The following is a 13195-nucleotide window of genomic DNA, read 5'->3' on the forward strand; positions in this document are numbered from 1 at the left end:
AGTGGCCAGTCTGAAATAAGTGTGTTCTCTAAAGGGAAGTAAGAGTAAAACAAAACAAAAATGGCAATAAAAATATTAATGAATAAAACACCAAGTCTGCATCAAAGGTACAGCACAGACACAGCGAAAGCTGGAAGAGCAGCCTTTCTAGAGCTTTCCTTTTTTTTTTAACCCTCTTTGGGCACATACTACTCCTTAAATCATAATTTTGTGTACTAGGGAAGCATCTATTATGACATTCTTCGGAGAAGTGTGGTACCCGCCGCACACTTGCAAGAAATTTTGTGCATTTTTTTTATGCTGTGCCTGATAACAACGAAGGATCATGCCTGAAGCTTTTGTAATCTGTAGGAGTATTCAACGACCCACTATTTACACAATAAGCACTGTGTAATACCTGGTTGTTCCTTTGATGTTCTAAAACACTTGATTACTCATATTAACGAGATTTTTTTTCCCAACATGAAGCCTGCTTAGGGTCAGTTTGTGATGGAGTTTGAAGCACCAGTGTGGCTGAGTGGTAGAATACTGGGCTCGCAAGCAGGGGACCCAGGTTTGAATCTCACTGTGTCCTTGATTTTCTTTATTTTTTTTTTCCTTATTTCACACGATGCAGACATAGACGGTGGCAGCGGACAACTACAGCACCAAAAACAACCCTTGTTGAGATCTCATAACAGCTTTGACTGTAAAAATAGCGATTCATAAAAACAAATTTTCCACAGGACCTGAATGTATGACACCAACAACTGAAACCTTTTATACTATAACCCCCACATAAAAAAAAATTAGAAGCCTTTCCTCAATCTGGAAAATGGAGATAACTTGATGTGTGCGTGCCTCACTGGCTACTGTTCTTTCTTTCTATTGCAATGTGCAATGCATCCTATAAATTTTTTCTTTCCCCCATGCTGGGAATCAGACCTTTCCTTATGTGCTTAGCAGTGCAACACTTCTGCTGCTACAGGCAACAATGCTGCTCGTGCGTGAAACAATGAAATTAAACACTGAAAGGCAACAATGAAACATAAAAGTGTGAAGTGACAAGTGACCTTGATATGAAATAAGATTGCTATATCACAAACAGCTGATCACTGATAAGCCCGAGAGAGCATCTGTTATTTTAAAAAAAATGCATTTGGGTGCACGTTAAAGAACCCCAGGTGGTCGAAATTTCCGGAGCCCTCCACTACGGCGTCTCTCATAATCATATGGTGGTTTCGGGACGTTAAACCCCACAAATCAATCAATCAATCATTATTTTAAAAATGCATGCGTATTTAAAGTAACCATCAATACGCATGCGATCGCTGCACCTACGAGGGCTTATCTGTGTGCACGTGCATTTCTGCACACTAGCTGGCACTGGGTTTTTTGCTAACTATGCCACCACCGACATGACCAAAATTTGGAACGTTTAGATACTTCGCTTAAAAAGCAAGAAGGCACAACCAGGACCTGTAGTAATGTATCATAAATACTACTAAAAGGAAAACAAGGAAAGAAAGCATGACACGTATGAGGTTATCATTCAAAATTAATCACTGTTACGAAGGATACGTAGCGGCAATGTCTTCCGATCTTTTGTTGTACAAGTAAAAATGGAGCACCTAAATGTATACGCTTCTGTTTTAAATGCTGTTATCGATTGAGCATAATTTTGGCTCTATTTGATGTCCTTTATGACGAGGTAGCTGTTTTAACGGTGAACGAAAATTCTAATTTGAACATTTTATGCCAGCGCTGTAAGTCTGGGAATTTAGTTTAGACACAACCAAATGAATATGGCTGACAATAAGGCCAGGAAAAACCCACGGGATGTTATTTGTATTTAACTGTTGTGTGCAACAATGACGAAAACTAAAATGATCTAAAAGTGAACTAGAAATCGCTCTTTCCATCGGTGGGATCTGAACCCACGACCTCCGAATAAGGTTACAAAGGAAGGTTCTTCCCCGTAAACTTTGTTGTCTGTTTCTGTACATGTAATCCCTGAAAGTGTTTGTTAGCCAATACTACTTGTTGCCAAGAAGGCAAGCTTTATTTTGATGCAATTATGTTGGTGAGTCAGTCAGGTGGTATCTATTAACAAAAATGAAGCAAATTGATTTCTATTTCATAGTTTATGATGGCAATGTTCATTTATTTATTTATTTATTTATTTATTTATTTATTTATTTATTTATTTATTTATTTATTGTATCCTCTAGACCCAAGGGCCTTACAGAGAAGAATGGTAAACAGAAAATTGTACAAAAACTAGGTAGCAATATAATACAAGAAAATTATACAGTAACCCATTAAAACAACAGACTGGTAACAGCAGTACACACAATGATTTTAGGAAATGCTTCACAAGTACTAACATGAACAAACAAGGTAACATAAGATTATTTCCTGCATATATAATGTTAGCTAATTTTTTATTAATTACTCAACAGCAAGAACAATAAAAAGAGCATGATATATTTTACAAGTTAAGCAATTTCAGTTATAAATTCGTAAAAAAGTTTAGCACTGATGGTGACTATGTCATTGGGAAGGTGGTTTTATTGCAGATATGTTCTGGGGAGAAAAGAATGACCAAAAGTGTTAGTATTTCCTGTTTTAATTCTAACCTTGAAGTGATGGTTGATATAGTACGACAACTGATGCAGCAGTGAAATGAAGACATTTTGTAGTGATGGATGATGATATAACTTTATAAACAAAGTTAAGCAAGCTATTTTTCTCCGAGATGCTAGGGATTGATGGTTAGCTTCATAGGTTAGCTTTCATTGAAAATATGATGGAAGTGCACTTATAATTGGAATAAATAAAATTAACTGAATTATTTTGAATGAGCTCTAAAGAAAAGATGCACAAATGTGTGCATGTTTAGGAGCAAGTTTAAAATGAGGGTAATATAGTCTACAAGCCTAAACATGTACTAGAACTTGCCAAAGTTTATATATACCTGAGGGAGCATAACTCGAGAATATTAGATACACATATGTCAGAACTGCGTTTACTCAACGGTATTTCTTTTTTTCGTTACCACTGTACCAACGTAACTGGCTTACTACTGCAGGTGATAGATATGGTATTGTATAACGTCGCACCATGCAATTTTTATTTTTGGTCATACTATTATAATGTAGACTTCTGGTAAAGGGCAATCTCTTATATGGAACTGCTGCTTAAATGTAACAAGTGCTTCTGGCGAGATTGGCGTCATACTTCTATTCTGCACTCTTGTTCATGGAATTCCAGTTGAAGGGAACATATTTTACTGGTTCATTCAGACTCCATTTAACAAAGAATCTGCTGCATAGTGCTTTGTCAGTGTTTGCTTCCACGTCCGATCCTTCGAGCAATATCGCAAGGTCAAGCACTCTCATGTAGTTCATCATATATACCAGTAATATTGTTTCATTGTGAATATGCGTGTCAGCAACTGACAGTACTTGAGCTATAGAAATGCACAGATTTATGTATATTGTTTCATTAAGGAGAATAAAGAAGTTTACTTGGATTAATGATGGCAGATTACTATTGCATCCACTTGGACAGCACTCTTATGTGAATGTATGCAAGTTTAAACCTGCCTTCTTCGCGCAAAATTTGGCAAGGGGTGCTGCATGAAAGCATGAATTGTCATAGCAAATGCCGGCTACCCGTCATTTCCAGTGGCTAAGAATGATGAGATGCCTGAGCTATGTAATCACGCTGTCCCATCCACTATGTGGAACAGGTCGAACTGCCTGGAAACATTTTTTGTGCTTCCCACAAAATATCTTATAGCAGAATATTTTCTAGTTCAATAACATAGTTTCACTCATAAACAGGTTCAGCAGTTGATATCACAAGCATTCAAAGCTATACAAGTTGCAAAGGGTTTATCTTGCAAACTATGCAGCAGGCGGGACACAAAGAATAAAACAACCTCGTTTGTCTCGTTTCGTTCCTTCCTTGTGTCCAGTCTACTGAGTAGTTTGTTTGAAGATGAGCCAGTTTGCTGTGTCATCACATGAATTGCTATGAAGAAATGCCTCTTGCGAATTCACAAAAAAAAAAAAGAAAGACAACGCCTGCACTAAGTTGTGCAAGGCTTGAAACTGCAAAACTAAGATTCTGAAGACTAATTTGATTTCCTTTATGTTGTTTCTAGGCCCTAGCTAGGTGATGCAGGTTGTTTTTAGGCCATAGCTAGGCTTTAGCAAGGTTGTTCCTGCATTGATTTTCATAACAGAGAGGTTTGAATTAAACCGCAGACAATCACAGCTCCGACCCAAATATCCAAAGTCAAGACATAGAAACTCGTGCTGAAACGAAGCACCACACCCGTCTTGGACCTAAGGGCTCATCAGCATTGGCGTGGGCCTGCTATCGCTTCAATGTCTTCTCGCGGCCGCCATTGCCTTTCCTGTTACCTAGTGTTCTCTCGTACGTATTCGGGGTCTTTGGCTCACTGCCGTTGCTTCGCTGCCATTTGAAATGAGCTCTGAGTTGCTTTCTTCGTTACAAGTGGACCAGGGCTGAGTATTGGGATTTACCCACATTGTGGCGCGTACCTGTCTATGATAATGATAGCTTATTTCTAGTTCATCGGACAAGGAACATTTCAGTTAACAGCTTTGCTGCTAAAGAAAGAAATGGCTGTAAAGTTCTTCACCACGCAAAGCTGAATAAGATTATAATAGTTTGGTCATGTTTTCTTATTATTACATTCCCTGAACAAAATGCAATGACCTATTGTAAGTAAACTTATCATTTTGTTCCATTGAAATCCACTGCGGCAAAACAAAATCACCTCGTGCAGGATGAAACGTTTACTAATTGCTTTAGTCACTTCATACATGCATCTCTGCCTTACTTATTTCACAGAATCCAAGAAAGCCTTGTTCAAAACATATATAGTCGGTACGGGTAGTTTGCAGCATCGGCAAGTTGTTCTTTTGTCCCTCTATCCTGGCACTTCTATGTCTCATTTAAGGTATAAAAATTAACGTGATTATTAACCCTTCCTTTTACCTACTATTGGCTGAATGCATGCATGCATGCACATATGAAGGGGACAGGAAACCAATTGGTTTGTTTTTTTTTTCATAATCCCATAAATCATAAGCAAACAATGGGAAGCTCCTTCTTGTCTGTCAACTTCACTATGATATATGCATCATTATGAATTAAGTTATCATCGCACTTGTAACGTATCAAATGGCTATCAGCTACGTATCACATCCCTGTTGAAAATTCGAGTGCTTTCTATTGCGTGGCATGTCAGTCGTGCTGTGCTGATATGTCCAACTTATATCAGCAGCGTAGTGGAGGCGTGGAGGTTTGTAAATAACATTACGTCACCTTAACATTGCGTTTTTCTGTCATGTACTTTGAACACTAGTAGTAAGGGTTTTTTTTTTTTCTTTTCGGGCTTCTTGATGACCGAACGTACGCTATGATCTTGATATATTGGAAGACGGCGACGTTATGTGAAATTCTCCTGACAACACAACAGATTGCTGCAGTGTTCCGCGCCAAAACCTCGATAAGATACGCCGTAGTGAGGGACATCCGGTTTAATTTCGACAACCTGAGAATCTTTAGCGTGCGCTTAAACATAAGTACTCGGGTGTCGGCTTTTCGCCCTCATCGAAACCAGAAACCAGAGAGCGCCAGGGGGTACAAGATATGGAAGTGACGAGACACCTGCCCTGCGTAGAAAGTTCGACATAAACGCTTAGTTTTACTCGAATGGCAGCCTACCAGTTACCCGCAAACACTACAGAGAAACTTGCTAGCAGGTCCCATACTTTACAGATATATAAAGCAACAGGTGTTCAGGGCAAATTTACTTGAGCCATTGACCCAGCTGTAGTACTCTCGGAATACTTTTTTATTCTCACCTGATGGGTCCGAATCATCGTCGTCGCCGTTTTCACAGCGTTCTCCCAGTTTCGTCGACATTGTCACGCCAAGGTGCCAAGGTTACGAAGGCTACCGCAGTGCGAGACAGCGTAAAAAAGTTTGTTCCTCAACTACTGCGTCGGTGTCACTTCGGCATATTCATTTTCTGGTAGTTCTGGGAGTAGAACAGCAGTGTTCTGGTCCCTTGGACGCACAACACGAAGGTTACGTTACACTTTTGTTACTTTTGACACATGAAGTCTTGTTCCACGACGGCGACAGTTTTCAGCTGATGACCAATGAACTTAACCCTATCATATTCGCTAGAGCAACGTCAACTTAGCAGCGCTCACTCAAGCAAAATATCAAAATATCCAATTGAGTCAATTAATTGACGTATTGTGCTTAATGATTCTCAATGATAACCCAGTGGTTTGTATTTTCTCAAAGTTTTATAAATATATGTCATGATGTCATTTGACAAAGCATTTGCTTTATCTGACCACTGTGCTGTAGCAAATTCTTTAACCCTACTCTCCCATAAGAAAAGATTCTTGCAGAGAGTTTTTTTTTTTTTTTTGCTCTGCGCATGCGTATTATCATTTGTGTGTAAGCGGGTGGTTTGAAGTGCGTCATGGCACCTTATTCTTACTTCGGTCTCAAGTTTTTATTTCCCAGTGTTTTGTTTATCTGGCACCTTCCCTAAAGCGTATGTTCTCAGCGAGATGACTTAAAATGTGGCATTTGCCCTTGCCACTCTTTCTCATACGCTTATTTCTTACATTTCTTTACGTATGTATGAAAAAAGGTAGCTAAGAAAGCAAGCCTCTCTTTTTTTTTCTTTTTTTTACACAGAGCACATTATCAAGCATGTATTATAAGGCCAAAAGAGAATGCTATGGAAAAGACGTGGCAAAAAAATACACTAACAAGCTTGCAGAATGCGGTGGTTGTGGTGTTTCGGTAATCGCCCTGTTGTGTTACATCCGAATTTGAAGGGCCACATCGGTTGTCACTTAGCCAGAAATTTTTTTTCGAGGGGGGAGGGGGAGAGTACGTGCCTGGTGTGCCAGCCCCTGACTACGCCCCTGCCTAGCCGCACGAAACTCTCAGCGCGGATGTCAAAAGGTCGTCTTACTGAAGACGGCGACACGTGCACGCAACATTTTCGAGACCTTTTGCATTGAAATAAGATCTGACATGAGCGAAAGCGCTCGTTTAAGATCTGCTAGTGACACGATACAGTGTGTCAAGGAAATCGCATATCTTTAACACAGTCAAAAGTGTCAGCTATGATCTGATTCACGTAAATTTCATTGTATTTTATGTGGGTATAGTAGCCCCCATGGGCATCGGCAGCGGGTGCAAAAGGGGCACTTGCCCCCCTCAAGCCACACCAGTACCTGCCGTCACTCACGCTACACCAGTGCTCTTCCCCTACCACAGAATGATGCAAAACATTTAAAAACTGCGCTACAGTTACTGTGGTATACCAAGTAAGGAAGGAGACACAAAACAAAGTGGAAACGACATGGGCACACTTCACTTTGCTCATGCAAGGCTGGTTTGCACCGCCCAAGAGAAGATCCTGCCGGCGATCATGTTATCCCCTCTCCCTTTTTCACAAAATATTCTAGGTACGCCCTGCCTCGAGGTGACAAACATGCTTTGAACAGGCGACACCGCCGTTAAGTTGAGTGCAGCTATTAGCCACTTCAGTCAGTCAGTCAACAAACTTTATCCTGGTCCTAGGGAGTAGTTCAAGCCTCCATTTCATTTTTTTTTTGAAGTTCTGTGTGAGCATTTATAGGTAGGCGGTCGCGGAGTTTTCGCGACAGGAAACTCAAGCAAGATGTCGATTATTGCAGTGAGACAGAAAGACACGCTAAATAATCCTTTCTTTTTATGGAGTGCGAAAGCACCAGGCTTTCAATATGCCCCAGGAGAAAAGAGTTCCATTTTTCAGCGGGAATACCTCCGGTTTGGTGAACATGTTATTTGTGGCGCAGTGCTTGGAACATGAAGACGGGGAAGGGAGAAAGACAGATAAGCGATCATCTGTCTTTCTTCCTTTCCGGTCTTCATGTTCCAAGTAATGCGCCATAAGTAACACGTTCAGCAAACTTACGCACCAATTCGCCTAGTAAAAAGTTCTTCTAAAATACCTCCGGTTTAATAATGACCACCTGAATTCATCGAACCGAAAGTCTATCCAGCTGAAAAAAAAATCATATACAATGATCCAGTCGGATATGACCCTTTTTCATTTATGTGGCATGCAAGGAAATTCGCACGCGGGATGACAACAAGCGCTGGTGAGACTTGGTGGGGCGCCCGTGCAGGGGGGAGGGGTGGGGCAATGCTACTTTTGCATTGCCTGCCTTGCCGACGCCCTTGGCTATGTTATCTAGGCATAAATTACAACAAGGTGATATTCTACTCATCCCTTGTGACGACATCGACACTATCACTATAGGCGATTGTTTAGAAGCACGCAAAAGATCCTTACCTCGAGCTCATCAGCTCCTGGGTATGTTTACAGCAAGCGTCACGCGGAAGCACAATACAAACGCAACACCAAGGCGGGCGTATAGAAAGCGTGGCCTAGCACGGCACGACCTCAGGTCTCGTGTGCGACTGGCCCGACCTCGCACCGCCCGAATTGGCACCGGAGTGCGTACGTCACGCTGACGGGACCGAATGGCAATAAACAAACACACAAACGACGCATGATGGCGGCTCTTGTCACGGGCCACGCGGAGTTTTGGCCCACGTCCCAGTATGCGAGTGGGAAGATGGCCCATTATAAAAGCAGGCGGCGGCGGTCTCATCTTCAAACCCCGACGTATGCATGTACCGACAAATGGGTTCGTTGGCGATGGTTCTTGATCATCTTAAAAACAGCGGGAAAACGACACGGACGGGAGAAAATGGAAGGAAACCAGACTGTGTCGCTTTTTTCAAAGTGTTCCAGAATTCACCACGTACACGTTCACTACAAGGCCGGTTCAGCGCTATTTCCTTTTTTTATTTCGTTGTTTTCACGTGATTATAGTTTATATATTAGCATAAGGGCTTCGCCAGGATTTTGTCATTGAGGGAGGGGGGGAGGGCACCATGACAAGTGAGTTCTCCCAGGGTGGCAAGAAGGCGGCCGGAGTAACTCATGCATATTCCGCTCTGGCTATGTTTGCTCATGGCGGGAGGAAAGGTGGCATCTGGAACTATTGAAGAACTTCAGCTCCACCCCACCACCACCACCACCATATTCCCTTGTATTTGCACCTCCACGAATTCATGCGTATCCCCCGACGTGTGCAGGAACGTCAATGTGAGTGAAAGGCCAGTCGACTAGAGCATTCAGGGGTGCGTGCAGAGGGGGAGGGGGAAATAAGCCTTCCCTCACCCAGAACTTTTTGAATTCTGTAACTCACGCAGGAACGTACGTCTGATAGAATCCCGTCTGGTCGGGAGCCATTGCAGAAAATAAATTAACGCTGACCCCAATGAAATTTCTACGTTAAAAAAAAAGACGTATCGTGATTGTGAACAAAGCGATTGTGCGGGAGCCAAAACTTTTTTTGTTCTGGTGTTTTCATTGTGGTCGGCGTTTATTTCTTCTAACACGCACAACAGGACCACAAAAGTACCTTCAGTTCAGTCTTCAACCTTCGCAAGATTCTGACCATGCCCCCGCCTACCAGAGCCAGGATCAACTGCAGCGACGTAGTGACGTAGCGTATATAGAAAGAAACGGAGAGGAAATGCAGGAAGGTTAACTATATAGTGCAAAGATTTTTTTAGTTAATGTATGTGACCACTCACACCTGTTCTAATCTGGGCGCGAGCACTCTAAACATCCCGCTTTATAACCTCACAGTACTCCAGAGAAATCAGCGTCACCGCCCTAAAACAATCAATTGAACTGCCATCACTCGCGTCGCGCCGCCTCATCTCGCGCCTATGCCTCCTCCACAGTTTCTTTTTCCGACTCCAATCAAGACACGAACTTTTACAGCCCACAAACAGAACTTCTTCCCGCATTAACCATTCAAAGCTTATTGCACGAATCAACGGCCGTACATCCGCAATGAACGACTCCTTTTCCCCCCAAGCAATAACACTTTGGAATCGCCTTCCCGACACCATTGTTACCACACCTGACCGCATATCATTCCGCGCTAAATTGGAATCCCACTTTGATTCCACCCATTAACCCGTGGCTGTAAATATATTCTACCAACGTACTGTATGTATAATTTGCTTGTGCCTAGTTGTTTGTACTCTAATTCCCAGCCAAAGCGTTTCTTTTGTGTGTTATTTGATTCATTTTTGTTGTCATTTTTGACCAAACTACCATATTAGAACTGTACTGTTTATACTAATTTGTTCAACTTGAATTATACACACTCACAGCGTATTTTTTGCCCCCCCCCCCCTTATGTAATGCCCTCGGGCCTTTAAGGATGCAATAAATGAAATGAAATCCGCAGCTGCTGTTCAAATGTCAATTGAAGTCTTCTTTTTTTTCTTTCTCTTTTTTTCAAGAACTGCGAAAACGAAACAATAGGATTGTAAATAAAAGTGCACGTGTGAACGTGCTGCGGCGAGGGAGGTGCGCAAAAACACAAAATACATGCATATGTTATTCTTCAGCAAGGGTGTCGCAAGTAAGCTAGGAGGCGATTACAGTTGAGAGACAAAAAAAAAAAATTCCGCCATATCCACGAAGTGAATGATGATGAGTGGGCGAAGCTCCGGAGGTAAACCTGGTAAACCATGAATCCTCTGTACATTTTGCCCACTCGATTTTATTACATCGCTCCCCCTAGCGTACGTCGCCGCACTAAATCGAACGATTGCCTTCAACCAATGACACGCGCCATACGTGACATCATTCCTATTTTATAAGATCTCGCGTCTTTCATCAACTACAAGTACCGCTTTCTAGTTTATAACATCTTGCATCTTTTCATCATCAGCTACAAGTACCACCATCTAGTAAACACTACAAGAACTAAACGAGAGGTGGCTACATACAGGAGACGGTACCGCCATCTAGTGAACACTGCAAGAACTAAACTAGAGGTGGCTAGATACAGGGGACGGTACCGCCATCTAGTGAACACTGCAAGAACTAAACTAGAGGTGGCTACATACAGGCTACAGGGGACGCACAGCCCACGGTCTAAGGAGCTTCGCCCCTAAAAATGGCAGCATATCCACGGAGTGAATGATGGATAGTGGGGCGAAGCATCCGCCCGTCCATTCGTTCTTGCTTCCGTCCATCCATGCCAGCGTCTGTGAGGCCACCCGTGCGTGCGTCTGTTCGTGCGTCCCCACGTTCATCTGTGCGTCCGTCCCTGCTTTCGTCCATGCATTCGCTCCTACGTCCGTCCGTGCGTCCATCCGTCCGTGCAGCCATCCGTGCCCGTTCGTCCACCTATTCAACACTCCAAGTACCACCATCTCGCATATTTTCATCATATATTCCTCATATAGAAGCACCGCCATCCAGCGGACATTCCAAGGACTGAACGAGAGGAGGCACACGCACACTTTCTTATGGTTTGCGCTTCGTGTATACTTCCCACCTTTAACCACCTCGAGTTCATGGTATATATACTAGTTCACTGTATTCATGGCACTGCGGCCCAAAGCTCGCTAAACCTTTCTAAAACCTAGGAGGTTACGTCCAGCGAGTATAACGCGTAGCAACCCTTTCTTGTCTTTTGTGCGTTGTTGAACAATAAAAAAATTCGCAGCATGTGCATTAACTAAAAACCGAATTCTCCTGTCTCTCATTCTCCCTTAGTAGCCATTGGCATGTACATTGAGCACACACACACAGAACAACGCACATGTACAACGCACATGTACAACACATGTACAACGCACAGAAGAAATCTCTCCCCGGCACCACCTTGGAAGTCAAAATGTTATACTTGTTACACGCTACTACAACGGCTACAAGTGACGAACGGGTGCCGCTATAAGGAGCTTCGCCCCTAAAAACCCCTACCGACGTGGAGTTCGAATAAAATCAGTAAACTATTCTTGCCTCCCGAGATGTAAGACACACTCAATAAAAAGCAATTGAGGGCGCATTCGGGGAGACTCTTCTGTCTAACAGCGATATACCATCATCTGTCTCGCGTGCCTCAATTTTACTTAAAGGGCCTGGCAACACTTTTTTAGGGTTGCCATTGAATGGATTTTAAAAGGAACTTATTGCCTTACAAACTGATCACCTCAAAAGTTTTTAGAATCCGTCTAGCACGAGCAGAATCGCTAAGATGTGCATCGGGAAAGAAAAACGTCACGCGCCCCTTATGACCTTGAGCATTTTTTTTCTTTTCTTTGAGTACGCGGCGCGCTTTTTGATCGCGCATGCACGCTTGGACATGTCGTGGCCTCCCGCGGTTGTTTCTGTAACAACCAAGCGCGCGATCTTCAAATCAGCCAATGGCTGATACAACAGCTGTGACGAGTGATTTTTTAGCTTGTTTCGTCATTCGTAGAGAAAAAAGAAAGCAATTTTTAGCCGACTTTGAGAATTTATTGTGAATTCCAGGTCGCGTGCATCGATATGATATTTGGCTCGCGTGTTCTCGGCAGCCTCTACTACCGATCGGCAGCGCTTTAAAGTGTTGCAAGGCCCCTTTGAAGTGGCTAGTGCCGTAAGGAAACCAGATGATGATCAATTGTTATGGCGAGAGAGAGCAAATTAACATTTATTTGCACCCGTCCATAATGACGGTTAAGAAGGCCTTGGAATCTGTCTCCATTCAACCCCCTAAACGTCGGAACGAAAAGACTGCCCACCACGGGTGCAAATTATTGCCACCTTAAATTGATTACATTCGAGTACGAAGGTGCACGCAGATGCAAGGCACGTGAGATGACAATTATCAAGGCGAAAGCGGGCACAGCACGAATAACGAAAGAAATCATTGTGATGATGATACCTTTATCTTTCGTCTGATCAGGTGGCCTTCTACGCCCCGGCACACATGCCTAGGTGACGGGGGCTGGCACCTCCATGATTAAACGCACGCGAATAGGTCTGAGCTCTTCACCGCGCCTTTTCCGTCAGCGGAATTGTTTCTGTGCAGCAGGTTTCTCGCTTCGCAACATGGCTTCCCAGGCCTTATATTTAGCACCTGAAGATCTATCGCACTGCCAGATTATGTGGTTCACGCTACCTCTCATCCCACAGAGCTTGCACTTATTTTTTCTATCGTTGGTGGGAACATGATATGCCCAGACCGGGTTTATGCGACTGCCTCTCTATTGGTTGACTTCTATG

The 13195-nt window shown here is 42.9% G+C and overlaps 1 protein-coding gene across 2 annotated transcripts in view; it reads right to left on the reverse strand.

Annotated features, from left to right (window-relative positions):
• The window catches only part of LOC119180380 (transmembrane channel-like protein 7), a 51976-nt gene extending 43447 nt beyond the window's left edge, over positions 1-8529 (reverse strand). The window contains exon 1 of one of the 2 annotated variants that reach the window (XM_075868570.1): positions 8396-8529. Coding sequence is in view for 1 of the 2 variants with exons in the window: in XM_037431569.2 (XP_037287466.2) it covers positions 5886-5946 (61 nt within the window). In the remaining variant the exon portion in view is untranslated. Of the gene's footprint in view, positions 1-5885; positions 6307-8395 lie in introns of those variants that run through there. The other variant, XM_037431569.2, reaches the window with a different exon arrangement.
• Positions 8530-13195: the final 4666 nt, after the last annotated feature.

Source organism: Rhipicephalus microplus, chromosome 7 (genome assembly GCF_043290135.1).
Source record: "Rhipicephalus microplus isolate Deutch F79 chromosome 7, USDA_Rmic, whole genome shotgun sequence".
Classification (NCBI taxonomy): Eukaryota; Metazoa; Arthropoda; class Arachnida; order Ixodida; family Ixodidae; genus Rhipicephalus; species Rhipicephalus microplus.